Raw genomic sequence first — 27,392 nt, forward strand, 5'->3', positions numbered from 1 at the left:
AGACACTGCAATCTTAATATTCTTAGTGGAGCTTTTTATGTAATGCTCAGTAAATCTGTTAGAGATCCGAGTGGAGCACCAGGATGCATGGATCTCCTCCTCCTGTGGTTTTGTGCACCACAGGGTGTTCCTGGCACCTTGACAGTTCAGAGTCACTTTGTCACGCCTTGTGCCTACCTATTGCAACATGCCTGCAATGAACATGCCATTCAGACTCCCCTAATGCCTAGTCATAACAGGATGGATTAAGAATGGCATTTCAGCCTTCCTGAAGAATTTCCTTGTTTTTGCTGGTCTCTCAGGCCTATTGAGGCTGGGCAGGAAGGCTCTCAGGATATCACTTGGTGGTGCTACCCTGAGGGTGTTTAGGGAAAGCCTGTTTGCCTGTGTGACAGTAACTGCAGGCTCTGAGCCACTACTTGTGCTCAGAATGTCTGAGAAAGATGGTTGTCTTCATTTTTGTCTGTACAGGAGCTGCAGCAGGGCTCATGTGCTCCCATTTTTAGGGGTTGGGGAAGATCTGGGCATGCACTGGAGTCTTCTGCCCACACAGTCGTCTCACTCCTGTTCTGTGTGCCAGGATGGAGGGAAGGCCCTCAGCACCAAGGGCATTGTGCCACTGCAGACTCAGCTCCCTGCACAACAGTGCTCTCAGCCTGGTTGCAGAACTAATTAATTGCTGCTAAAGGAAGACTTGTTTAAACCTGACACACTTATGTTCCTTGCCTGCTATGTCACATAAAATATTGCCTTCTTTCAGCTTAAACCTTCATTCCAGCAGGCAGGATGGGGGATACATAAGTGTGCAGTGGCTGGTGGTGCCTTCTGGCTTTTGTGATGTGCCAGGCTGAATCCAGATCAACTCCAGCCTGTTGTGCCTGTGGTGGTGGGCCCCAGGCATTACTGCCTGTCTGTGCTCAGTGGCTCTGGGCACCTCTGCCCCACCAGCATCCCTTGCTGTGACACACAAGTTTCCTCCAATGCTTTGTAAAGAAATGGAGCCAAATTTAATGTAAGGTGCCATTGCCTTGGGTGATGACTTGCAGTTTTGACCATGAGCTTTTTAAGAAGGCAGTGTGTCTCCCTACAACATTTTTTCTTGATTGAGCACCACACATCCCCCCATGAGAGGGGTGTGGCCAGACTGTGTTGGGTCAGTGCAGACGCGTATTTCCTAATTGTATCCAGACAAGACTTGAGAAAAGGTATGGATGAGAGCAACTGGTGAAGTGCTGGGAGGAATGATCAAGGTCTGACAGTCTCCCTCCTTTCCCACACTTTTGAGTCATGTTGCAGTCAGGTGCAATATCAGCTGAAGTGAGGCTTGGGCTGTGCCAGACCTTCCATAGAGCAGGAGTCTGTCCAAAGCTTTATCAATGCTTGGGGTGCAGCCTTGGCCTTGTGGATGTTGGTGGGAGTGTTCCCACAGATTCCATTGGATTGGGAGCCCTTGGCTTCACTTTTTTAATCAATGTATATGAGGTGAAGGGAGGAGTCCAGGGCATACTGTGGCCAGAGTAAATGCATGAAGCTCCAGGAGTGATGGTGTGGGAGGAAGGGGAATTTGCTCCCCATCTGATTATTAACTTGGTTAAACAGAGTTGGATTTGGTCCAGAGGGAGAGTGGCACTAAGTGTGTATAGGGGAAATGTCTTTGTCATAGCACTGAACAGCAAAACCTTTCCCATCTGGTAGAAGTGTTCTGGGAACGTGTTCTAGGATCTAAGGGAGATTTTTAGTGTGTTAACTGCCTTGGCATGGGCTTCAGGGGAACTGGATGGTGGGATTTGGGAGTAATTACTTCCCTGGGTAAAATCTTGATCTCATGGGGGATTTTCCTGCCCACACTTGTTTAGAGGAGGCTAATTCATGTAGGCCAGTGGCGTGTCATGATTCTTCATCCTCCCCCAGTGTCACATCCTGTATTGGCAGGAACATGATTCTGGATTATTTTATAAACAAGTCAGTTACATTAAATTACCCTTGAAAGACCCAATTGGTATTCAGACCTCAAGGTTGTTTATGAGCCCAGGCCAAACATAAAACATATTCCAGGCTTGAATTCAAATCCAGGAGTGAAATGAAAGTGGTTTTGTTGGACAACTTGGGTTTGGCCACCACAGCATCAACTAGGAAGCAGCCTGAGGGGGTTTCTGTGCCATTGTCCAGCTCCTTCCTTGTAACCTGAGGTTTTCTTGTGTGTGTTGTGTAGCCTGATGTGGATAATGCAGTGGAGGCAGCAAAGGCAGCGTTCCAGAGGGGCTCTCCCTGGAGACAGATGGATGCCCCAAGCAGAGGACGACTCCTGCACAAACTGGCTGATCTCCTGGAGCGGGACAGAGTCATCCTGGCAGTGAGTACCAGGAGCAGTGATAAGCCAGCAACACTTGCTTCATAACTCTGCTCCATCCCTCTGGTGTATCCATATCTACCTAATTTTCTTTTCTCTCCCTTCATGAAGGGCAGAAAAGTCCATACAGGAGTCATGACTTTGTTCCTCTTTCTACAGGAGTTTAAGGTTCTTAGAAGGCTGTCAGTTCTTCTACATAGCTGACTTTTGCAGAACATTAGCTAGCTATTGAAGTGATTAAAGATATTCATACTTACATTTTCAAAGCAATATTTTTTTTTTGTGTTAACTATCATTGATGTTTATAGCTGTCTCCAAGCTCTTATTAAAAAAACAAAACTACACCAAACCACCACAGCTGACTCGTTCTTTATTACAAAAATTCAGATAGGTTTGACTTTTATGCAAGTTTCTTCCCTTAAAATGTGAGGGGCTGGAAAGAGAATCTTTTTCTTCCTGGATATCATCCAAAGTTTAAAATGTAAGTGGGAACTACTTCTTCCCCTATTGAACCTACTGGCTCAGGAAAATCTCTTTATAGCTGTGAAGCTGTTTTAACTTGGGCTTTTGCACTGAAGAACTATAGCTAGTGATTCCATGATCCTGTCCTGGAGGAGTCCTGCTGGTGCAGAGCAAAGGCATAACAACCTGACTAAAATGTGCTCTGTTGGTAAAAGCCTTTGGACTCTACAGGCCTTGTCCATCTTTCCAAATGGCACCCACAGATCCTCAGCTTGGGGCTGCTGTCCATCCACACCTAAGCTATTGGATCTGAGCACTCTCCAGTTCAGTGCTGCACTTTTATCTTCAGAGAAGAGCGTTTATGACATTCCATGCTGTCAGATGTGCAGGTAACTGAGCCAGTGTCCTGCTGAGGTCAGTGGGAATTGACACCTGTGGGATGTGCTCAGGAACCTGTGTTGAGCTGGGTCTCTTTCCCCAACTGTCTCTCTCAACCACATGACAGCTTTCAGTTTCTGCAAGGCAAAACCAAAACATTCAGTTCTGATGACTGTTCTGGGCAGCAAATAAGAAGGAAGAAAATAATACATATATGTGAATGTGTGAATAAACTCTGCTAAGTTTTTGCTCACTTTTTGATGTGACTTTGGAGCACCCTCTTTTCTCTTAACCAGAACACACTATAAGCTTTCTATTGCACTTCTGGTTTAGGAGGGCTTGTTTGGCATTGCTGTTTGCACTGCATAAAACCAGCCCTGGCTGCCTTGGCTGCATGCTAAGCAATGACTTAAAAATCAGTTGTTTTAGCAGACATTCAGTGGATAACAATCCTCAGCATTCCAAGGGGAATGTCTGTTCCAGTGCTGTTTGGACCCTAATGTCTGTGGAGGATGACAGGGTATGACTTCATGTGTAAACAAAGATGTTTCAATCTACCAAGGGATAGTACTTCCTTTATGGATGTGCTGGCCATTTGCACCAATATCCCATTTCATGACCTGAGTGGAGAACAAAGCATTCCCTGAGCTAATGTCCAGAACAGTGTGAAGGGCACAGGCTCAGCCTGGAATTTATTTAGAGTTGATCAGCACCAGTGCAGCTTCAGTGGAGCAACTTTTGCCTTGCCCTGGGCTCAGCACAGATATGAACCCAAAGGTTACTTTAACAGAACTCTGTAAAAATGTTTATAATTGGACAAAAGAGGCTTTTCAGAGGTTAGGTTTATGAAGTAGAAAAATTAGATTATTTTTTTTCTAATAGAAGGAAAGTAGCTCTGCCTGATTTCAGTGACACCATCTGGACTCCAGAACATCTGTGTTGAGAGGTCAGTTAAGGTGAAGCCATGATACTCACATTGTCTCTGATCAGTGCCCCAGACCCCAGCTCTGTATCCCACCCACACTCACCTTCTGGAAGGTGCTCTTTCAGCATGTACACATCAGGGTCACTGTATCTGCTTTCCCTTCTACATTATTTCTATTAACAAGCTCATTCTCTAAATAGAAGAGAAGAATATTGCATGTCTTCAGAACAAGGCACAATAAAGCTGAGAAGAGTTTTTTTTTTTAAAGCTCTTTCTTATGGAGAAAACATGACTTACCTGACAGTGCATGCAACTTGATTTATTTTTCTTTTTTTCAGACTCTGGAAACAATGGACACAGGCAAACCTTTTCTGCAGGCTTATTTCATTGACCTGGAAGGCTGTATAAAAACACTGCGGTATTATGCTGGATGGGCTGATAAAATTCAGGGCAGGACTATTCCAGTGGGTGAGTGCCTTCAGACCCTGTTTCAGAGCTGGGATGGGATCAGGCTTGAGGGGGTGGAAGATATATGGAAAGAAGACTGGCATCTGAAAACCTGCAAAAATAGCCTGCACTTCCTTTCTGTCTCAGAATGCATTAAGTAGGTGTTTCAATATTGAAACTAATGGGAGAACTTGATTAATGCCTGGATAGATCTCTGGAAATTAATGTGTGAGCTCTTCTGTTGCTTTTTTAACAGAGAAACTTTGGTCAGAGCAGTCACACAGGGAGAGCACTTTGGTCTAGGTATAGAAGGTCAAATATGATTTTGGTGAGAACAAGTTAAGAGAATGGATGTGGGATGATGGGCAGTATGGAGTATTTTTGAATTCAGCCTTTTTAGTCCCTGCCTGTGGGTGATCACTGTGGCTGTGTGGAGGACAGAAATTAGTCACCAGAGGAAGGGCTCTGGAGGGCTGAGCTAGTTCAGTCTGTGCAGACAGCAAAGGGAGCTATGTCAGTCATATAAACTGAGATTTGTCACCCTCATTCAGAGTGGTGTAAAGCTTTGCTTGTCTGGACATTACTTGTTTGTCCTGATTTGAGAATGCTTCCAACACCCATCAATAGAAATGTTCTTGTTCTCTGTCACATCTTCCCAATGAAACTAGGTGTTCAGCAAGAATGAATTTGAAAGGCAAATGTTCTTCTTGCTTTCTCTTTCAAAGAGTAACAGCAGTATTTTAAGGAATGGTATTACTTTCATTTCAGAGTTTCATCTTTTTGTGGTTTCTTACCAGGAGTGCAATTCATGTTACACTGAACAGGAAAAAAGTAAAAAAAAGTTTTAAAACCCTTTCTGCAGGGAGACAAGTGCTTTGTGTTCTACTGAAAAACACAATCTGAATGAAATTTATGTTTGCTCTTCAGTGTGATAAAGAGTTATCCTCCCCTCAGCCTCAACACAGGGAGTTTGCAGAAGGAACTGAACCCTGGTTTTAAAAGTTCTTGTGTGACTATGAGTAGTGTTTGGCTATCAAGCTGGCACAAGACCTGTACTCAGATCTTCATCCATCATGTTCCAAGGACATGAGTCAGGATGAACACACACAGTGTTCTGTCCAACATGGGTTCAGTTCTGTCCCCAACCTGTCAGTGTGCAGTTGTCTCACACTTTCTGTAAGTGACGATTTTGACTGTTTTGTCCCCTTTTACTCTTGTCTTGCAGATGAAAACTTTGTCTGCTTCACCCGGCACGAGCCCATGGGTGTCTGTGGAGCCATAACCCCAGTAAGTGACAGTGCTGGTGTCCTGCACCTCCCACAGAACTGGAAGTTCCACGTGCACTCCAGCCTACCCTGCAGCCATTTGCTGCCTGGTTAAGCCCAGCTGTTCTGCAGGGAACTCCCATCTCAGTGGCCTGATGTAGTTTTGTGTTTTACCCCCATGCCAATTGCTCTTGGCAACAGAAATGCTCTGCAGTGGAAGGGTGGGTCTCCTAATCAGATGCTCTGTTGCTCTCTGAGGCTGACACCAGTCACCAGAGACCAGTCAGAGCTCTGACTCTCACACTGCTGGGACAACCATCTCATCATTAGGAGTGCTGGATTTTTGCTGCCTCGTGCTGATGCATAGTTTGGAGTTTTAAATTATATCCATTATCAATTAATTATGTCTGGCTGTTCTCTGAGCTTTCTGGAATTAAATCTCACTGAATAGTTTTCTTTTCCTTGAGGTCCCATTCTCTGCTGAGGGGACAGTGTGGCTAGCTCTTGGAATCCCTCCAGTGTTAGCATGTGTTGCTTGCTCTGTTTCAACAGACAGCCAGGAAGAGCTTTACAGCTCATGGGAGACAGATTATGTTCCTGTCTGGTTGTAAAATGCTCTGAATGTGGTATCCTACAATTTGTGAGGCAAATGGTGCTGTGTGAAGATTCTGTTTGGATACAGCACCAAGTCTTCCAGAGCTCAAGAAGTGTTTGAACAGTGCTGTCAGACCTGTGGTGGGAGCCTTGGTGCTGTCCTGTGTAGGTCCAGGAGTTGGAATTTGATCATCTCAGTGGATTCCTTCCAACTCAGGATGCTATATGGTACTTGAATCAATAAGATTTCTTGGAGGATATTGACTTTTGAGACAAGGCTAAAGACTGAAAGAAATACATGTAGGACATTGGGAATACCAGGTCTGGACCAGATCCCAAGATGTCTGGGGAAATTCTGCTTTTTCCTTCAGCAGGACTGAATTTATACACCAGAAAATGAGAGGATGTTGTCTCTGGTAGTGTCAGGGTGAGGTGAAGTGGGGGGTTATCAAACATTTGTCTTGGTGACTTCACAGATCTTCTGGCTGAGCAAGCAATGTGACTGCTGGTGAGCAGAATTTATGACTTAAGATCAAAACTAATCACCAGTTAAAAGGTATTTCCCTGTCATTCTCAGCCACCTTTGGCACTCAGCAGTGCTTTGGAAACTATCCCTTTAAAAGCCTCCATGCAGGATGCTTTGGAAGGCCACTGTAAGGGATAGAGTGGGACTTGTAAGATCTCAGGATGACCCTAGACCAGCAATAAATACAACAGAAAGTACAGAACCAAATTTGACTTAAGTTCAACACTGTGTTTGTATAAAGAATGATTGGGGTCAACAAAACCACATCTGTCTTCAGTTTACTCAGAACCAGTCTTCTCCAATTTTTTTCCCAGTTTGATCTCAATAACACCAACAGCTTGTAGTTTTGTATATTCCTACTTGATTGAAAAAGATTGTCACTGTTCTGGGTATGTTTCCCTAGAGCAATTAACAGTCGTCCCTTTTTCCTATGGCTTGAGTATATTTAAAGAAATGTTCTTAGCAAGAGAAGTTCTTAAGAAGTACAGCATATGGCTGATTTTTATCCCAAGGTGATATCATGAGGCAGCCCTGGAGTCCTTTACTGTTACTTTCATCAGCCACTCTGCAGCAGAAAGCCCCTAATGGAGCTATTTCATGCTCTGAAACTGTAGAAAAGTAGAGTAGGTGTAAATGCCTCAAGCTGCACAGTCAGGCCAACAAGAAAACTTAGGAGAAAAAGACAAATGGGCAAATTATGGGATGTGGCCATTGGAGAAGATCACTGAAATGGAACAGGTCTGGGAAAAAGGGTGAAGCAAGTTGAAGAATAACAGCTGAGATTAAATTCTGCTTTGTCTCAGGGCTAGAATAGAACTCATGGCTCAAAAGCTACTCTGCTAATTTATTTGTAAGTGTGAATTTGTGGATTCCTGACATACTTGGCTTCTTTGTTGATAGCTGAAGGCCCTTGGCTTGAGTCTTGACAAGAAGTCCCCTTGCTGTTGGCCTGCTTCCATCATCCCTGAAGCAGCATTAATTATTTTTAATGAAGAAATCCTTTCTGCTGCCAAATGACCTTTCTAAGATTCAGTGTGAGCTAGATTTTCCACTTCTTGCTTAGACTCCAAGATCCCTAAATACATGACCATGAAAGAGATTAGCACAGAAAACTGATGTGGACTGGTTCCTAATTCCAAATTAGAAAACTAATTGGAAAGGAGCAATTCACAATATGAAGGGAGTATAAGACCTCCCCTAGATTTCCATGACTGACCAACTCACTTCAGTTTCCTAGTTATAAAACTGGAACTGAATGATATTATATAACTTCTAGCTACTCAGCCAGTTCTTAACAAAGAAAATTAGGTTTTTTTTCAATGAGTAGTTGCATTCTGTAATTCCCCACATACAGATGCTGTACAGAAGTGATGCATCAGGAAACTGCCTCCAACACAGTTTCTGTGAAGAGCCAAAATCCTACACAAAATGTGATCAAACTCCTTCAAAGAATGAGGTCACATCGTGCAGGAGGTTGTCCAGCTTACAGGATTAGTGTGAGGACTGCCAGCAATAACAGGGATCTCAGGGGGAAATCAAGGAAGTTATATTCCTTAGTCCAAGCAAACACAGGATTATAAACAGACTCTTCTCTTTATGGCTTTCCTCCCAGTTCCTTTCCTCCCTGAGCTGGGAAAAGGCTGCATGGAAGTGAGTAGGTGACTGTGCCAGGCTGATCTGACCAGTGCCTTGTGTTCTTGCAGTGGAACTTCCCCCTGCTGATGCTGGTTTGGAAGATGGCACCAGCTCTGTGCTGTGGGAACACTCTGGTCATTAAGCCAGCTGAACAAACTCCACTCACGTCGCTCTACATTGGCTCTCTGATCAAAGAGGTGAGGAAATCTGAACAGCCCATCCAGGTTCTGTTCTCTTAAGGTCATAAGCAAGGCTGTATTTGGAATTGGCTGCCTGGATTTTTAGTTTTAAAGAGTCTGAGTATAACAAACAGACTTCCAGCTTTAATAGCCTCACAAAGGAAGGTGAGGACAACCTGTCTTCAGTCCTTTTTTACAAAGGCCTTTGTGACTGGCTGGGAGGTGGCAAACATCACAAAACCTGTGCATTTTTCTCCTTTCTCAGGAAGCTGCAGGGAGAAAAAATGCTTAAAGACAGCAGCTCAGTTTTATTAGGCAATGGAACAAAAAAAAGTGTGATTAGACAGCAGTGTTGTGCTTGTTTTTAAGTGGGATAATTCAACCAAGACAGAGTACCCTGGGAAACAATTCCTTATAATTTCTGTGGTTCACAGAACAATTTAGTTGTGTCTGGCCTGTAAAGTCAACTGAAATAAAGGCAAGATGATAGATTGGGATTTTAAAATGATGGTTTAGGGCTTGTCAGGTGGGATCCTGTGTGCCAACAAATCTGCTAATTGTACAGAGAGGGTGGGAGGTGCAAAGAACCTTCCAGCACTGCTTAGTATATCAGCTTCCATAGCTGTGGATGTGACTGAGGAAAGCTAAGGAGTTGTAGATGGGCTTTTGCTCTCAGTTGTAAGTCTGTTAGGATCAGTCAAATGATTGTCTTTCCTTGGCTTAGCCTGGGAGAAAATAGATATTTTGGTAATTGACACTTAGGGCTCTTCCATCAGAAAAGGAAGTGGAAAAATTATACCAGTTAAGTATTGCTACAGTTACTTGGCTTAATGAGATTACACAAGATGAGTAAGTAAGCACAGGGTGCAGTTGTCATGACTTCTAGTGAGCCCTGCCATACCACTGCTTTTTTTACTCTGACATGCAACTCCCAAACACAGGCATAGTATTGACCAAAATAACACCATTCAGTTCTGGTAAAATTAATTTTTTTCAGCTGAAATTCTAAATTGTCTTTCAAGGCAGAAGTGTAATTAGAACAGAATAATTTTATTTGAAGATGCTCCTTTCTCCACCCAAAATTAGCTGAATTCTTTGTAGTTTTTCAGTAAAATGAGTTAAAGTTTTTTGGTTTTCATCTTTGAAAGGATGTAAAAGATGTTACCACACACACAAAGCTATGTGTTACGTTCAGTGGATTATTTTTGGCCAACCAAAATATTTTTTGCTTTCATTTTTGCTGAAAAACAGAAAACTTTTTGGCTCAGGATGTTCTCAGCCAACTTTTTGCTTCCTTGTGGCTTTGCTGCTGACTCCAAACACCATTACTTGCACAGTTTGACATGCAGTATTTGCTTGAAAACTCATTAGCCAAGATGCAGACTCCATTAAATGCACTTTTGTCATTGTCACATCCATAGAAGAAATGAGACTGCCCTTCTAAATTATGAAAAGAAAAAATGGGGGGAAATATTCTTATGAGGATAATTTTTTTGCAAGACAGTACACAAGCAATTGCTTCCTTTTTTTTCCCCCTCTATTAAAAAGTAATTTATTGAGATTTGTATTGAAAAATCTTAGGAAATTAAGCAAATGTGTTATATTTTGCAATTTCTAATGTAATTGCAGGGAAAACAACCTTGTGCTGTCAGTAGTAGGGGAAGGCCAACCTAGAAGAGCAATAATCCTTGAAACTCTTGTTTCAGGAAGTAAAACCAAACCAGTCCCTCAGTTCTCCTTTCACTAGAATTTCACCTGAAGTTTTGCCATTTGTCTGTTTTGGCAAAATTACTAGCTGGCTAATCTAAGTTGTAAATGTGGTAGAAACTTGCATAAGTCTTGTTACCATCTGCTTTTGTACTCCTGTTTTATTAGCCCCATCATCTAGTGAGGTTTTACTGACTTCTTAATCCCTCTGGTCCCTGAAGAACCACAAATGTCAACCTTTGTTCCAAACAAACTTTCATTCATTTGCCCCTTGGCTGCAGCTGCACTGCAGTAGCTGGGGGCCAAGTTTGGTCGAAAGAATCACTCTTTTGACTTGAAACTGGGACTTCTCCAAGAATTCTTACTGAAACTTGGCATTTCCTAAGCATGGCTGTTAGTTTCACCCAGCTGGTAGCATGCAGCCATGTTACTGGAAAGAGGGATGTATCTGGTAAGAGCTCAGGGGAGTATAGTACAACTAATCCAGGCTTCCTGGGAAATGAGCTGTGCTCTCCAGTTCTCTACAGAGCTGTATTTAATCTGTTTCAGGTGGGTTTCCCTCCAGGTGTGGTGAACATTGTGCCAGGCTATGGCCCCACAGCTGGAGCTGCAATTTCCACCCATGACAGCATTGACAAAATTGCTTTTACTGGATCAACCAAGGTAGGTGATGGATTTCTCAAAGACCCCTCCTGTTCTTCTTTGCATTCTCTTGTAAACTGTCATCCATACAAGATTGGACCTATGCAATGTCAGTGACTTCTGTAGAACCAGCACTTCTTCTGGCACATCCCATGTGACAGGATTTCTCAGAAGTGTTTGTCCAATTCAGATCCTTGTGCTTGTAATAATCCCACATCTCTGAAAGCTGTGGTGCCAAACCACCACATTTCTGTGAGAGCTGCAAGTAAAGGTGCTCTGATGTAAGGGAAGGTTCTCCAGGGAAGGCTGGCAGTGACTTAATATCATGCCATTGACCTGATGGAGTTTCTGGGCATGTTTGCCTGCCAGTCCTGCCCTGCAACTGGAAAACATGTCAGTCAGAGCCCTGAACAATTCTTCCTTGGCTTTAGTTACCTCTGAGCAACTAGGACTTAAATAAAAACATGGCTTTGTGCCCAAGGCCTTCTCTGCTGACGTGGAGGGGATTAATATTTGAGCTTCATTCTGAGACCTGCACAGTAAAGCACCTTCTATTTGGCTTTTTTTCCTCCAAATAGATGTGTCTGGCTTGTTTATGAGGGAGTGGCCACAAGACCTCTGCACTATCAATCACCTACAGCCATCCTCTTCCATACCTACATGGGAAAAGTGCAAATGGCTTGGCCAAGAGTATGGAATTGAGCACAGCTGAGACATGCAAACAAATCTGACTGCAGTAATCACTGCTGAAAATTCTCAAACAAAAGCTTGCTTAGAAAAGTGAACGTTTTTTCCACTGAGTGCTTTAGATGTTTCTTGCAGTAAATCTGTATTGCCAGAATAGAGGCAATGTCCAAAGAATGGAAATGCTCACACCAGTGGGGGCAGCTGAGGCAAATTCAGCCTCTTCTTTGAGGAACACTAGTCTTGTTGAGCCTTTGTGAAATTCATCCATTTTTGTCTGCCCTCATAATTGCAGAGTGTGATGTGAATGTATAATGATGACAAATTACCTTGGAAGGTGTTCTTGGTCGGGAAAGGTAACTCCAAACACTCAAAAGCTGCAGCATTTACCAACACTACCATCTAGTGGCTTTGTGCACATCCTGTACTTATCCCATAGGAAAAGGTGTGCTAAGCCTCTGTTTCTGTGCAGGGATCATGGGAACAAACAGAACACAACAAAGTAGAAGTTCACAGTGAGCTTTTACTTTCTTGATAGTTGGTCTAATCTCAGAGTTTAGTCAGTTACATGCTTCTCTCCAAATCCTAGATGAGAAACTTTTAGTCCAGATGAGATATTAACTGTGTGAAAACAATAGAGCTTATAGACTCATCCAGCCCACATGGATCTGTTTGGGTTTTTAATGAAAAAGGAGTATCCAGTGGATTAGTGGCAGAAGGAAAATCTCAGCTGCTGGAGCCTGTAGGCAAAAAACTCCTGTAGACACTGTGCTTGTCTCCTAATCCAGGGGTGTGCAGGAAACACCAAGGGAGACAGATCCTTTGCTAATGCATGTGTAATTTAGAACTGTTTTCTTCCCCCTCCACCCATCTGTGAGTTCAGCTGCATCTCTGCAGCATTTGCAGCACAATGCTACTGTTTCTGAGCCAGGAAGTAAAGCTATTCAAAATATATTTTGACTTAGTTATTAAGCCCCAGCTTGGGCTCAGTGCCAGCTTGGAAATACTGATTTTAAACTCCACGAGAATTTTCCCATATAGATCCCTTGTCTTAGGTTATTAACTTGCTCCTCTTTGGCCAGCCAGTCTGCAGTGATGCCTCTTGCAGAGCTAGGATGCATCAGTTATTTCTACTGTCTCTAGACCTAAACTCTGAGTGACTAGAGATGATCTCTTTTAAGTTCAGGACTCATGCTTGAGTAATAAGGAGAAGCCATGAGAAATACAGACCTGTAATTGCCAGCCAGCTGCCCCATGCTTTCCTTCCACTTCAGGGCAAGAGTAGTATTAGTACAATAAAGGTAAGGTTTCCATGTGCAAAGGTAAAGAAAACAGGTATAATATGAGCAAATTCAAATATTATATCACTCTTAAGAAATTAACCTGCCCTAACAACTAAAGGTCCCAAATAGTTTTAATTCATACTGTTTCTAAAATTAGATTACTAAACTCTGAAAGCTGAGTAAATCCTTCCCTTCAGGATACAGATGTAGCCCTCCCACACAGCCTGTCCTTTCAGACCTGCTTAAATCAATCCTTAATTCTGGGGCTGGTTTTGACCCAACACATCACAGCAGTAGGAAACTCAAACCATTTCAGAATGTTCTCCCTGACCTCTACCTGCTTGAGCTGCCATCCAGGCTCTTCCACCCTCGTTGGAGCCACACTTGAGATTTTTAGGGGAAACAGCTCATGTCCTGTTTGTCTCCCTATTACAGGTTGGAAAACTGATCAAAGAAGCTGCTTCTAAAAGCAATCTCAAAAGGGTGACATTAGAGCTGGGAGGGAAAAACCCCTGCATTGTGTGTGCAGATGCAGACTGTGAGTATGGGCTGCTGGGTGTGTGTTTGCTGTAAGAGGATTGAGGGTGGTGGAATTTGTGTGTCTCTGCTGTCCTCTGGCAGCCCACAGGGCTGGTGTCTCCACCCCAAAAGGCTGGAGGGAATCTCTGTCCAAGGGCAGGATATTGTTCTGCATCCTGGAGCTTTTCCCCAGCATGGGGATCATTCCCATGATCCATGTTGCCTTCCCTGGGAGTGGCTGGAGATGCAGTTAAATATCTTGCACTTGTGTGTTTGCTGTTTGTGGGCTTTCTCTCTGGTTGGTAGTGCTGCAGAGCCTGAGCCAAACACTGGGGAAAGCAGTTTTCTGCAAAGTAGCCTCTCTGCAGCCATTCCTGAGATGGGGGAATTTTGTAGGACCTGATCTAATCCAGCCTTCACCTCTATCCTGGTGGACTGCAAGGCTCATTTTGTGTGTTCCATTGCAATTTTGTTACATGACTCAGTAGTACTAGGAGATGTAACCTGTGACCACCAAAATGGTTGGAAAATCTTATTTGGCTTCAGGAAAATCCTCTCCTGTCCTGCACAGCACAGGTTGAAACTCAGAGGTATTTGTGCCAGCTGCTAATAGGGAGCACTGCAAGGAGCTGGCCAAAGCTGGCATGCTGCTTTCTGAACAGTCACAACTGAAACTTGTCTTTAAGATCCAATGTATGGTATCAAGAATTCTCACAGCAAGAAAAACTGGTCACTGCCTTCAGTGAGTCCTTGTGGAAGAAAGTATCAGGAACTGTGGCTAACTAGTCCTCAAGACAAAAGGCAGGAAGGGAGGTGGATCCAGTAAAAGATTTGGTTTGGGGGCAGTGAGGCCCTGTGAGTTCCTTCCATGGGCGTGGGCCATTGTCAGCATTTTTTAAGGAGGTTTTCCAAAGAGAAAGGAAAACAACAAGTCTGGGAACACTGGAACTGTGCATGTGGTAACACTTTTCCCTCCTGTGTCATCTCACAGTGGACTTGGCAGTGGAATGTGCCCACCAAGGCGTGTTCTTCAACCAGGGGCAGTGCTGCACTGCTGCCTCCCGCGTCTTCGTGGAGGAGCAGATCTACCCCGAGTTCGTCAAGCGCAGCGTGGAGTTTGCCAAGAAGAGACTGGTTGGAGACCCCTTTGATGCCAGAACTGAACAAGGGCCCCAGGTAACTGTGTGTCTCAGAGCAGTTGTTGTTTGGCTTTTGGTTGTGGTTTTGTATAATTTTCCTTGTGTAAATATTATCCTTGCGGATGCAGTCCCAGCAGAAGTGCCGAGGGGTGAGTAATGTATCGTGGCTTTATTTTTCCTCTCTATTTTAAATATCAATTAATCACAACTGTTGAAATGTTATGTTGTAATTTTTTAAAAAACACAAATGTATTTAATTCAGTTCTTATTCAGCTTTATGAAGGGGCTGTCTCCCTGGTGCAGTAACACAAAGCATGTTGCAGTGAGCCATAGCTCTGTGCAGAAGAGTGCAGCTAAATGGCTATTCAGCTCCTTGGCTGTGTGGGTGATGACAAGTAGTTAGAGCCCAGAGACTCCTGAGTCCTCACTTTCCCTCTCCTCCTCTGCTGCCTTTCTGATCTTTTGGAGAAGTTTCAGCTGAATTAGGAGGAAGAAACATGCCAAACTGCTGTCAGAACCAGCCTCCTCAATAGTTCCAGAGCCTTCCTCTTAGTTTTTCCTTTTGAGGCAATCTGAGTTGTGCTGGAGAGCTCTGGGGGAAGATGATCCTTAGGTCAGATTTTCTAGCAAGCCCACTGTTTGGTACCCAAAATAAAGCAAGGTTCCCAGAAACCTATAGCCAAGGCCTCTTTTTCTCAGTACTGCACTGAGTTTTTCTTCCTTGATGCTGTCTGTGTAGGATCCCTCAGAGAAGGGGTGGCTCTGAGGACATCTGCCTCTCCTTATCTGAATCTGTGCATGATTCATGCATGGTAAAGCCCCATTGCTTGCCCTCATGCATGGGGGAATAAGATGTACATCCCCTGCTCATGCTGAGGCTGCATCTAGCCCTGTAACTTGCCTAGAGGTTTCAAACTGCTCAGGACTCTTAGGAAAAGAATCTCATGCTGAGACTTGCTCCAGCAGAGATGAGCTGACCCTCAAACACTGATTTCATGAGAACAGCTCCTGAATCCATTCAGTTGTGAGTTTTAAAGGGTGAAACACCCTGCAGTGGTTGGAGCTTGTTGAACTGGGCTGCTTGTTTAACTTCAGCAGTGTTCTCAGCTCTTGTCAGGCTCTCAGAGCAATTACAGGATGCTGTGGCACAGCTCCATCCTCTGGGATCACTGCTGTGGCTTAAGGGAGACCCTATACATGCAAACCTGTAATTGAGGGTAACAGCAAGTTGGAATAGCAGTGTCTGGTCAGATTTTAACTATGGCCCATCTGTCCCTTTTTCCTACTCTGGCTTACCTGTTGTACTTGTAGGAGAGAGAGCACACCCACACACACCTGAATTTCTGTGTATGTGACTGTCAAGACCAGGATGGGAAGGTGTTGAGGGGGTGGGAGGGAACTCTAAATCCCAAAGCTTTTATGTGGTTGCCAGTTCAAAGCAACAACCACTTCCCCTGCAGCTCTGTTGTGGGCACATACAGAAACTTAAGCAGAGGAGAGAAATGACGCAGTGTCACAAGGACTTAAAAATACCTCCAAAAGTAGCCAAGTTTTAAACCTGTCCACAAGTTACTCTTCAAATGTGAAGCTTCCAGATAATTTTCCCCCCCATTCCTGAAGTAACCTGCTCAACTGTGAGGGTTTTTTGATCTTGAACTGATGGATAAGGGAAGAATCACCAGGAAAAATAATTTGTCTTCATCTCTCCCCATCAGATGCTTCAGATCCAGTCTGTTGCTTTCATTCTCCTTTGGTGTAAGTCAGGGTGAGCATATACAACAGCATTATAACAATGCTGCATAGATCCCATTGTGGGGTGGTCACTGGCTTAGAAGCCAACCTTTAGGCTGACAGTGGTTGTAGCTCGTGATCTCTTTGGTCCTGTATCAGCTGTAGGTGAAGGCAATCCTGTTCCACAAGAAGTTGATGTGAGCTAGTCCTGGAGAAGTGGTCCCCATGTGCAGTTGTTTCTTTCTACATTGCACTGCACTAGATTTGGGAACTGGCTGATTCAGGTCTAATACAGCCTTTTTGGAAGTGAGGAAGAAAAGTTTTACTCAGGTCAGTCCCCTGATGTGGATTACAGCTCACTGGCATAGATGCTCATGGCATGGCAGTGGGGAAAAGACTGTGTCAGCTGCAGTATTGGGTTATGCTGATATAAACTCTACTGCTCTGATTAAAATTAGGTCAGCTTTAAACAGCATTAAATTTAGACAGAAATGAGGCATGCTTTTGATGAGACTTCTCCAAAACTCACATGTGTCTGGCAGTGCTGACTGGCTGGAATTCAAAGGATACCACAAGAAACCTGAGGGGTGATCAGGACTGTTTGAGCAGAGTGCCAACCTCAAATGCAGATCAAGGGCAGTTTTTAACTTTGGATTCCTGGGAACTGTATCACAGGAAGCAATAAAATAAATCTGCACAGATGGCAAACTGGTTAACCAGTGCATTATACAACTGTGAACAGCAAACTGCATTAGATGAGACTGACATCCTGGGGCACTAGAACAGGGATTAGATTAGAACAAGACTAGACTAGTTTTGTTATTTTAGTACCCCAAATACTGGGATTTCTGAACTGCAAGACCTAGTATACAGAAACAAAATAAGCACTAATTGTGGCACTTGTTAGCCAGTAATTATTAAGCCCAAGGCATATAATTTGATTTATAAGACAGTGAATATTTTCCTTATACTGTAGACATGCACTTTAGGATTAAAGTGTGAAAATAAAGCATTTAAGTATAAAGGGTTGTGTCAAACAGCCTGTTGGACCCAGTTGTGGGCTATTTTGTAGGATTACAAATACTAGGTTTGCACATGGAAAAAATTCTCCTTGTGGTCTTGACTGAAATGAAGCAAGAGATGAAGATTTGGGGGTTCCCAGTTTTTCAGTATTGCAGTGATCCTTAGAAGCTCCCTTCTCTATTGAATTAGATGAACAAATAGTAGAATTTGCCTTACCAGATCATGTGTTTTTAATAGAATTCAATGCTTGAACCATAAATAATAGTGGAGTAGGGGACAGAATTTAAACAAGCCTTGCAAGCTCTAGTTACAATGACAAACAGTTCCACCCTTGCATGTCATTTTTACAAATGTTTTCTTTCCCCAGTGTCTTTTCATCTAACTGTAGTTTGCCTTGCAACAAGTTACAGCTGTATAAATATCCTTGTTTTGTTTTCTGTGATGTGAAGTGGATGGACTGGATTGGTCTGGATCACAGACATGCCAGGATGGAAAGCACTTGCAGATATTTTTGAATTATTTACACTTGGCAACTAAGCAACCAGACAAATAGACAATGTGTATGACACCTGCCAAGCTCAGTGTGACACTGTATGCTACAGGAGGGCACACATTTCCTGGGGCAGTAGCATGAATGGAGTGTGTCCTTGGGTAGCACCTTAACACATGAGAGAACACAAGCACTTAGACCACGCTGCCCACAGTCTGTGCTGCACACACATCTGTTTGCCTGGAGATGTGCTGGGCTCTGTTTCCACTGTGTACCAGAAGTATCCCAAGGACACCCTCCTGCAGCTTTGATATTTGTCTAAAAGCATGAAAACTTGGATTGTGTGTGGCCAGGATTAACTAGGGACAGGATATAGTCTGTAATCTGGAGGAGTCAAGTGTGGAACACTCCATGTAAACAGTCCCAACTGGCAACTGGCCGTGCTGAAATAAAACCAGATGCCTAGGGAGGGGGATTGAGCCAGAACAAGCATCTGGAGATACCTGGCAATGAGAATAATCCCCCAGGCTTCCAGGACACCTTGTACCAGTGGATGGAATCTTTTCTTTAATCACCTCAATAAATTTGTCGAGCTTTTGGTTGGGTTTTTTCTTTTTAAAAACATCTCTAAGTCTTTTACCATCTCCAGCATGCTGTCATGAGGGGTTTCATCACTTAATTCCACATCATGTTAAGAACCAGGTCTGTTTGTTTGAAACCTGCAGTTCTGCAGCCCACTGTTCCATGTGGAGCATGGAAGAAGGATCAGAAGCGATTGGGAGTGCTGAAGTCTTCTGCACCTCTTCTCAGCACAGGACACACTGTGCTTGTGGAGTACATGATGTGTCCTCTAAGTTCTGGTGCAGCTGTGCAGCTTCGGGCTCCTGTCACTGGACTGGCCTTTCCTCACCCCTAGAGAAATCCCTGGTTAAAGGCTGACAGCAGCACTTAGTATTTCACATTACTCCATATTTAGGAGGAGTTAGAAAAGGTAGCTAGAAGTGAGGATATGGCTCCCAGTGCAGAGGAAAAAAAAAAAAAATGCAAGCTCCTACCAGCTCTAAGAACTGTGAAAAATGATTCTGATTTGAAGCAAGGCTTTGGTATAGCAGTTGTTGTGGAGTCACTCCACAAACAAGGCTTATCTTTGAGGCTGTCCATGTACTGTGCACTGTGGAAGGAGATGGAGGCACAGCTCACTGGGTTCTTCTAGCTGGGGACAGAGCTGGAGGTGAAGCTGCACACTGCAGCAAAATTGAGTTAATGCTTCTTATATCCTGGTCCTCCCTCTCCTGTACTGATTCTGTTGCTGGTCAGATCCCTTGCTGAGCTTTCTAGTCCATCTCAGACTGTTCTCATACTGCTGCTGAGATCTGGAGGTCAGCAAATTCCAGGGCTCAAGAGGGGTGAGCTGTGGGAGCACATATCCAGGACAGGGAGGAAGGGATAGTGGGGATTCCCCTCCATGTGGCAGCAAACTTGTTAGATCAGATTAAACTGTCACATGTTACTTCGCCTTTGGTTTACTGTGGCTCAGAGCTATTCTCATGTTCTGTCTTTCTTGCCTGCTCACTGCCTGACTGCCACATCCTAAACTGAGCTGTAAACTGACCCAGTTTGACAGTGCCCTGCAAATGTGCCCCTGGGCCACATTCCATGACTCCTCTCTGGAACCATGATAATAAAGGTGCTGCTGTTTGTTTCTTTTTTTTGTGTCTGACAGATTGACCAAAAACAGTTTGATAAAATCCTGGAGCTGATAGAAAGTGGGAAGAAAGAAGGGGCTAAGCTGGAGTGTGGAGGTCTTGCCATTGAAGATAGAGGCCTGTTTATAAAACCCACGGTGTTTTCAGAGGTCACTGACAACATGAGAATTGCCAAAGAAGAGGTACAGTACAAATCACCTAGAAAAATGCTGCTTCAAATGCTACTTCAGAATTAGAAATAGTGTGATGGAGGGGGTTCTGTCTGAATCCTTAATATAAATAACTGAGTAAAAAATAGCTGACACTGTGGCAGGCTGGAGCAATTATTTACCCTGTAATTGCCAGTGACAGTGGACAGTGTAATGTGTGTTCTTGCTCCACTACTTTGTAGAGAAGGGGTTGCTTTATTGCAGAAAGGTGGGCAAAGAACTCTGGGACCTGATGCTGGTAAGGAGCAAAGGAACAGCCACTGAAGTTCTCTGTAGCAGCCTTAGCATCTGAAACAATCCCAGATTCCATTCTCATGGCAAAATCCCCTGAGACTGACTATTTCTTTCCTATATGAAAACATGGTCAAAGCTAGCAAAGTGCAGATCTAATACTCTGGCTTTCATTATTCATATGCAGAAATGTTGAACAAGCTGCATGTGATTAGATCCTGTGATATTCCTTTGAAATAGAAATTAATCTACTTTTCATCATGTTCCCTAATGGAAAATAAGTAGTTGCCAAATTCTAACTGGCATTTGTAGTTTATAGTTTAGCTTAGTGCTTTTTATGGAGCTGCTTGATGTTCACTCCTGGCAAGATATTTAAATGTCTCAGATCTGCCACAATCTCTAAGGAACCTGGGAAAAATATCAGTCAGTCAGGGCATTGGTTACATGCTAAAAATAGAGAGAAAAAGAGCTGAAAATCCCATGACAGGCCTTTTCTTAATGAACTGACTCCAAATCCCAAGCCATGATTCACAAAGCTTATCCAGTTCCATTCATTGGCAGTTTTGTTTCAAATGCATGTTCATCCTTTGCCTAGGATTGAGGCTACACATAAGAGCCTGGATATCCCAAAACAAAGACATTTAGAAACCCTTGTATGAGCTTAAAAGTGGCCCAAATGAGTCTGTATCTCACATTCAATGGGCTTTATTGTGCTGTGAGAGTCTGCAGTACCCAATGAGACACTCCATCCCAAAATTTGGGAAGCCTTCTGTATGGCTGTTGCCTCTACTGGCAACCTGGGGAGCCAAGTTTGTGGTCAAACACAGACGTGGTTAATGCACTGCATGCAAATAAAATGCATACAGTGACAAAATCAGGATTAAAACCAAGAAAAAAAACTTGCAGTCCTTGAAATAAATTAATTGTTATTTGAGCACACTCAGCTCCAAAGTTCAAAAGGAGGGCTGTAAATGGAGTAAGGATGAATCATTTGTAACCTGTCCAGATCTAACTCTGCTTATTTTGATTGTTACAGTGATCCATTACTTGTTGGATCTTAACATTTATTAACTACTTAACTACTACAGCACATCACAATGCTTCCTTTGAAGTTTAATTAGTAGTTTTTAAGACACTATCAGTGACTCTAGAAGGCTAAAATATAAGGTTTTAAATATATTACCCAAACAGAGCATCTGATTCTGATTACTTCAAAATTACCATGGTTAGCGGATGCTTTCCTGTACTAAAGTTTAATTGATATGTGCAGATTTTTGGGCCAGTTCAGCCAATTATGAAGTTCAAGAGTATAGAAGAGGTTATAAGAAGAGCCAACAGCACCGAGTACGGACTCACAGCCGCGGTGTTCACCAAGAACCTGGACAGGGCCTTAACCCTGGCTTCAGCTCTGCAGTCAGGGACAGTCTGGTGAGCAGCCTGGGAACAGAGGGTGGGCTGGGGCTTTGTGTCCTGGGAGGGGAGAGGGATTTAGGACTTCCAATAATGTTAATAAAATAATAAGGTTGTGGGCTCCATCCCCATACGTGCCGTTCATTTAAGAGTTGAACTTCATGATTCTTGTGGGTCCCTCCCAACTCAGAATATCTGTGATTCCCTAAATGCTGGAGGTAAGATGTATTAGTAGCCAGCCTAATTCTTGATGTTCTGCACAGAGGCAACATCCATCCTCAAAACAGGGTGGTGAGGCCCAAAGAGCATGTTGAGAAAATGCCTATTTTTTCCTTCAGTCAAGGTATTTCTTTGTCAGGGTTGTAGTAAGTTCTACCAGACTTGATGCCTTCCAAAACCCTGTATGTAGCAAAAAGCAAGTCTCATGATCTTTAGCAGCACTAGATGGGATTTTGCTGCACAAACAAGTATGGACAGTAGATGGCAACACTCCACTGTCACAAAGAAAAGCATGGAGTCCTGATTTTTTTTTTTTCCAGTCAAGACAGGAAGTTGATTTGGTGTCTGATTCTGATGCAGAGGATTAATTTCAAGAGTTGGTACCAGAAGAATCAGCCTCAAATATTGACATCAAAATGGGGAGTTGGGCTTTGAAGGATACATGTCCTGAACACATATGGAGGTGCACATCTACAGCACAAGCCATACCTGTGACTTTCATACCTTCAGTCATATGATCTTACTGAGATGCTGGGAAAGTGTCTGCATCAGCTTTTTGTACCAAGTATCTATAGCAATGGGCCCAGTGCTTTTATTTTACTGTGACACAATTGTCTGATACAGTCCAAATGTTTTCTATACCTGGAAATGGATGCTGAGGCCTGTGAGTGTTTAGACAGCTTTCTGAGTAAATATGTTCATTTCAGAATGTTCTTAATAAATTAGGGAATAGCTCTGACTATTTATTTTAATCATGACTCTGAACAGGGCATAAATTCCAGCTTAAGCATGAATGTCTTTTGCCATTAGAGGATATGAAGTGAGATGTAGGTCAGACTGAGAACTACTCAGATGTTTTCTGTTTCTGCAGCAAAAGAAGATTTTATTGCAAAAATCTGATTTCTCATATGAATTGTATGAAAGAGAAAGCTGAGAGGTTTCAGCCTTTTATTGTATTGTTGCTGTTGTCATCATCTTGCTTTTTCTTGGTATTGAATTGTCTTTTTAAAATTGATGTTTTTATTGTAGGATCAACTGTTACAATGCACTCTATGCTCAGGCTCCTTTTGGTGGCTTTAAAATGTCAGGCAATGGCAGAGAACTGTAAGTTTTGCTCAATATTTTGTTTCTGTGTGGGTGGTGAATGCAGTAACATTTGTGACTGTGAAAACACTGTTGAATTTGCTTTTAAAGTTTAATCGGGCTTGCAGCATGCTCCACAGGGAGGTGCTAAGGCAGTAGAGCGTGGATGTAAAGCACTCCTCTAGGAGCACCTTCATCTGCTTTATAAGCTTTTAATAGCTCCAGTCAAGTCCACTTGGAACCACTTCTCCATACTAGTTAGGTTTTCAGATGAAGGGAGAAGTAGGGCACCATGGCTGGAGACACTGGTATCCACCCCAAACCTGCTCCATCTTTCCATGGTGGTGCCTGTGCCTATCTTTGGCTTCTCTATCATTGCTCCTTTTTCAGGTAGGAAGGAATGATCTCCCAAATCATTCTACATCCCACCTTCCAGGCTTGCTGCTAAATTACAGAAGAGCCCTCTGTCCCTCTTGCCAGCCTGGCCTGTTACACTGGGGCTACCAGACATGTCAGCTCTTAACAGTTACTAAAGCTGAAATTTTTAAACCAAGGTCACCCCATGAGTTAGACACAGAGCTGAGACAATGTCTTAAATCTTAATTTTTGTCTTGTATAGGAGACAGGCTTTCTTAGACCATTCAGCAGACTCCTCAGAGGAATCTAACACACATTTTCTTTCACAAGCCAGATTCAATCCCAGAAACCATTTCCAGTAACTGTTCTGGTACATCTGTTGCTCTGAGACATTCAGGTGCCTCACTTGCTAAGCACAGCAAATAAATGAATCCTCAGATGGGACATAGATATATATTGAGACCTTATGGTTTGCTTTGCCTGACTGCCTGGCTAATTAAAGGATGTCAGAGGTTTCCCATGGGAAAGGCATGGGAACAGAGCCAGTTATCACCAAGACATAATGCAATGGTGGGCTCTCTCATCAGTATGCATTTCTGCAGCAACTGTGCCCTCCTGATGACATGGTATCTTGAGGACAGAAGCTTTCTTTTTGGTGAAAAAATAATTCCTTTAATTGCTGTCTAAGTACCAATAATGGTGTGTACGTGGCTGTCTCTTGTATGGCTTCTCACAGCAGCAGTCAGTTTGCACTAGGCAGAGCCACAAGTCATCTTGTGGCTTACAGTGACCAAAGCATTCTCTGTTTCTTTCACAACGGGGTGTAATTCTTTGTACTTATGTGCAGATCCTTGGTGGTTATTAGAAGTGGTGGGACAAGTGGATAGCTTGTGTAAATTGTTCAGATCTGGTTTTGATGAACGTTCAACAACTGTTTGCCCCTTTCCTCCTCTTTTCTTTTGCAGTGGGGAATATGCTTTGGCAGAATACACCGAAGTGAAAACAGTCACCATCAAACTCTCCCAGAAGAGTCCATGAAAACAGGGGGCCTAAAATGCTGACACTGAATGTGACACATGGGGGACGTGTTCAGAGCAAGGGGGAGGGGAGGGAAGGAAAATGGAAACACCTGTCTTTATTCCTCTAGAAACACTGAATCTACTGGACTTCATTTTGCCAACTGGCTCTTCAAAAACTGATTCACTGACCCTACTGGCAGTACACACTTGTACTCTACAAGTCCCTGGCTGTACTCCTGCCTGCTCCCTGTGACTCAAACACTGGTCAATCACAGTGTTGGCAGGACATCTGCTTCCAAACTACCCGTGAAGGATGTGGACATCACTGGCATGTTAGAGAGACTGCTGGTACCATCAAAGGTACTGGCAAATACCTTCAGAAGCACTTGGGTTTCCCTTGGCAGAGATGGACTCGAATGGTAAAGGTTAGAACAACTTGTCTGGAGTTGGTGGATTTGTGTGAAGATTGGAATAGGAGTGCAAGCTTTCATGGAAGCATCTGTAAGGAAATCCTCTTTGAAAGAGCTATCATGGTCTCTTTAAAGATATGTGCATTCTCTATCCTGGTGATATTCTAGCCCTGAATGAGATTTGTGGGAGTTTCCTAGAGGACTCCTTTGGGGCCAGTATGTCACCCAACAGAGCCAGATTTTCAAATGTGCTTGGAACCTAGACACTACACATGCTGCAAATGCAAGTTCCTGACTTGCTGACCCTTCTGGCTCCTAGTGAGTCACAATTGTATCTCAAACCTTCACTACAGCACTTTTCTCAAGAGGATTTTGCACTGCACTTACCGTGGTGACACCGAGTTGGATGCTGAGAATGTAGCATGGTAGATACCCTACAGGAAACACCCCATACCAGTCCTGATCTGGGGGAGGGAGCAGAAGAAACTGCAGGAAACTGTCCTGCACACTCTTTCTCTGCAACTTTAAGGCTTTTTGAACATCTCTTTGTTTTTTGAGTCAGGACTATTACTGTGAGAGTAAAACTTGCCAGCTCTTCACACTGCTTCTTTATCTTGTATGAATGTAGCTTAAAATACATTCCTGGAAGTGCAGTGTGAAAAGGCAGGTGCTCCCAAGCACACCTTGAGTGCTAAAGAGGAGGGTGTTCGAGCCAGTTACCATGGAATAAGCTGTGGCTGGACTTCAGTCTGTCAACAGCTTCACAGCCATTGATCTGTCATCTTGTGGTCAGCCCAGAGTAGCTCATCCTTTACTGAGAAAACTGCCTTGGATTGTCCCTTGCACACAGCTGTCCATGGAGTGGCTGTCACACCAAGTTCATGCCTTAGCACCTCCTGCAGTAGCTTCTTTGCATGCCCAGACATTATGATGAGATTAATTATTATGAAATTAATGACAAGCCACAAGCTATCTTCAGTTCCTGGGTTCATTGCTTTCCTTCCTTCTCTCCTCCTGATTCTGCTGGAGAACCCTGGCAAAGGCACAGCCAGTCCCACTTCTGCAGGAGCTGTGAGTGTGCAGGAGTTAGTGGTGACAGCTTGTTGGAAGTTCAGCTGATCCCTCTGGGATTGTCCTCTGAGAACAAACCCACCGAGGTTCCTTATGGCTTATCAGCAGATCTCCAGGCAGCACTGATAAGGATTGCTGCTCCTGATGCCAGAGCTTGAAGCAGAAATGCAGGTCTAACCTCTCTTCTCTGCTGCAAGCCAGGATTTAACCAGTACCTTCCTTTGCTCACAGATAGGCTCAGACAGCAGCAAATTCTGTTGCATGAGTGGAGCTTTTTTTGGAGGAGGAAGGAAGGTGGGTGGCGATAAGTAAGGGAAAAAGTTTGCATGAGCCTAAACTTCCTTATTAGTTGGTGAATGTTGAAATTGCACTTCAACATCTCTTCACTTCTGACATGACATACCTCCAACAGTGTAACCAGGAGCCTGTCCTCCCATGGAGTGTGAGGCAGGTCAATCTCCCCATCCAGTGATGAAAATGTCCTCCCTCCCCCATGAAAGGCCAAATGGGATCATTGTAAATAAGTTTCTATTTTTGTAAGACACTTAAGAGTGCAAACATCTTCTCAGACAAACACATTACTCTTGCCCACTTGAGGGTTTCCTCAGTAGGGAGGTAAGGCAAACAGTAAAAGGATGGTTATCTTGATGCATCTCTGTATTTTTGATAAACAGTGATGGAAACTGAAATAATCTGAAATTCTTAAAATCCTACTCTTCTGGCTTTATATATATATGATATATATTTCACTTTTTTCCCCCTTATCAAGTTTTTAAAAAGTCAACGTATCTCTTATTGTATAAATCAGGGTTTGACTCTACACACTGAATTTTCTAAGTTATATAACACTAGACACTAACTTTAAAATAACCCCTTAGAGGGTATATCTATTCCTCCATTGCACAATAAGGCTTTCATATGAATACTAGTTGTTTTTTTAAAAGAAAAGAACTATATTTATAAATTAGGATACAGTTAATCTAATGTATTTTTATAGCTAAAGGTACATGAAAATGCTATGTTTAAACCTCATGTATATATTTAGTCTATGGATATCTTTTTTGTAATAGTTCTTGTTCCTAATAAATGTTTAACTTTGTGAAATGGGTGTATCTGAGGATTTAGTGTCTCACTGGGGGACTGTGAGGGAATCTGCACTTGGATTAATTTTTGCAATTTGGGAAGAATTAGCCAATTTAAGGCATAAAGTACTAAGTGTGGTCAGTGCTCCGCACATAAAAGCTTGAGTTGTGCCATTTACTGTAAGTAGAGGGAGGAGAGCAGAGCTGCAGCTGGCAGGGGCAAGCACAAAGTTGGATGGATCCTCTTTTCCTTCTCAGGTGAGCCTCAAAATGAAGAGTTCCAAGACACCATGGCTCCTGCAGCCAGATGGGGCTTCCTGCCTTGCTCTGGCTGCTTCCTAAACCCCTTGAGACACATCCACCTCCAGTGTGGCTCTGCTAAATGTGTTCCCAGCCTAGTTTTATTTCTCTCATCTGCAATGTAGATACACAGCAAGAACATTCTATTGTTTTTTAACTCTCCTCCCATCTGATGTGTGAGAAATTCCTATCAGCTCCCTACACAGGCCAAGCCAAACTCCTTGAATTTTCCACTTGCTGACAGCATCACTCAGAAGCTTTCAGACTCCAGAATAGGGAAGGCTAGAGATACAAAGGCTTTACTTGAAGTGAAATA

General features: G+C 43.3%; 1 protein-coding gene across 1 annotated transcript in view; it reads left to right on the plus strand.

Annotated features, from left to right (window-relative positions):
* The window catches only part of ALDH1A3 (aldehyde dehydrogenase 1 family member A3), a 33,402-nt gene extending 6,599 nt beyond the window's left edge, over positions 1-26,803 (plus strand). Inside the window, exons 3-13 of the mRNA XM_056500003.1 lie at positions 2,213-2,353; positions 4,454-4,583; positions 5,788-5,849; positions 8,651-8,779; positions 11,018-11,131; positions 13,513-13,615; positions 14,588-14,772; positions 19,703-19,867; positions 21,396-21,553; positions 22,784-22,858; positions 24,160-26,803. Of these exons, the coding sequence (XP_056355978.1) occupies positions 2,213-2,353; positions 4,454-4,583; positions 5,788-5,849; positions 8,651-8,779; positions 11,018-11,131; positions 13,513-13,615; positions 14,588-14,772; positions 19,703-19,867; positions 21,396-21,553; positions 22,784-22,858; positions 24,160-24,232 (1,335 nt within the window). The 3' untranslated portion in view covers positions 24,233-26,803. The remainder of the gene's footprint in view (positions 1-2,212; positions 2,354-4,453; positions 4,584-5,787; positions 5,850-8,650; positions 8,780-11,017; positions 11,132-13,512; positions 13,616-14,587; positions 14,773-19,702; positions 19,868-21,395; positions 21,554-22,783; positions 22,859-24,159) is intronic.
* Positions 26,804-27,392: the final 589 nt, after the last annotated feature.

This window comes from Oenanthe melanoleuca, chromosome 10 (assembly GCF_029582105.1).
Source record: "Oenanthe melanoleuca isolate GR-GAL-2019-014 chromosome 10, OMel1.0, whole genome shotgun sequence".
In the NCBI taxonomy this organism is placed as follows: Eukaryota; Metazoa; Chordata; class Aves; order Passeriformes; family Muscicapidae; genus Oenanthe; species Oenanthe melanoleuca.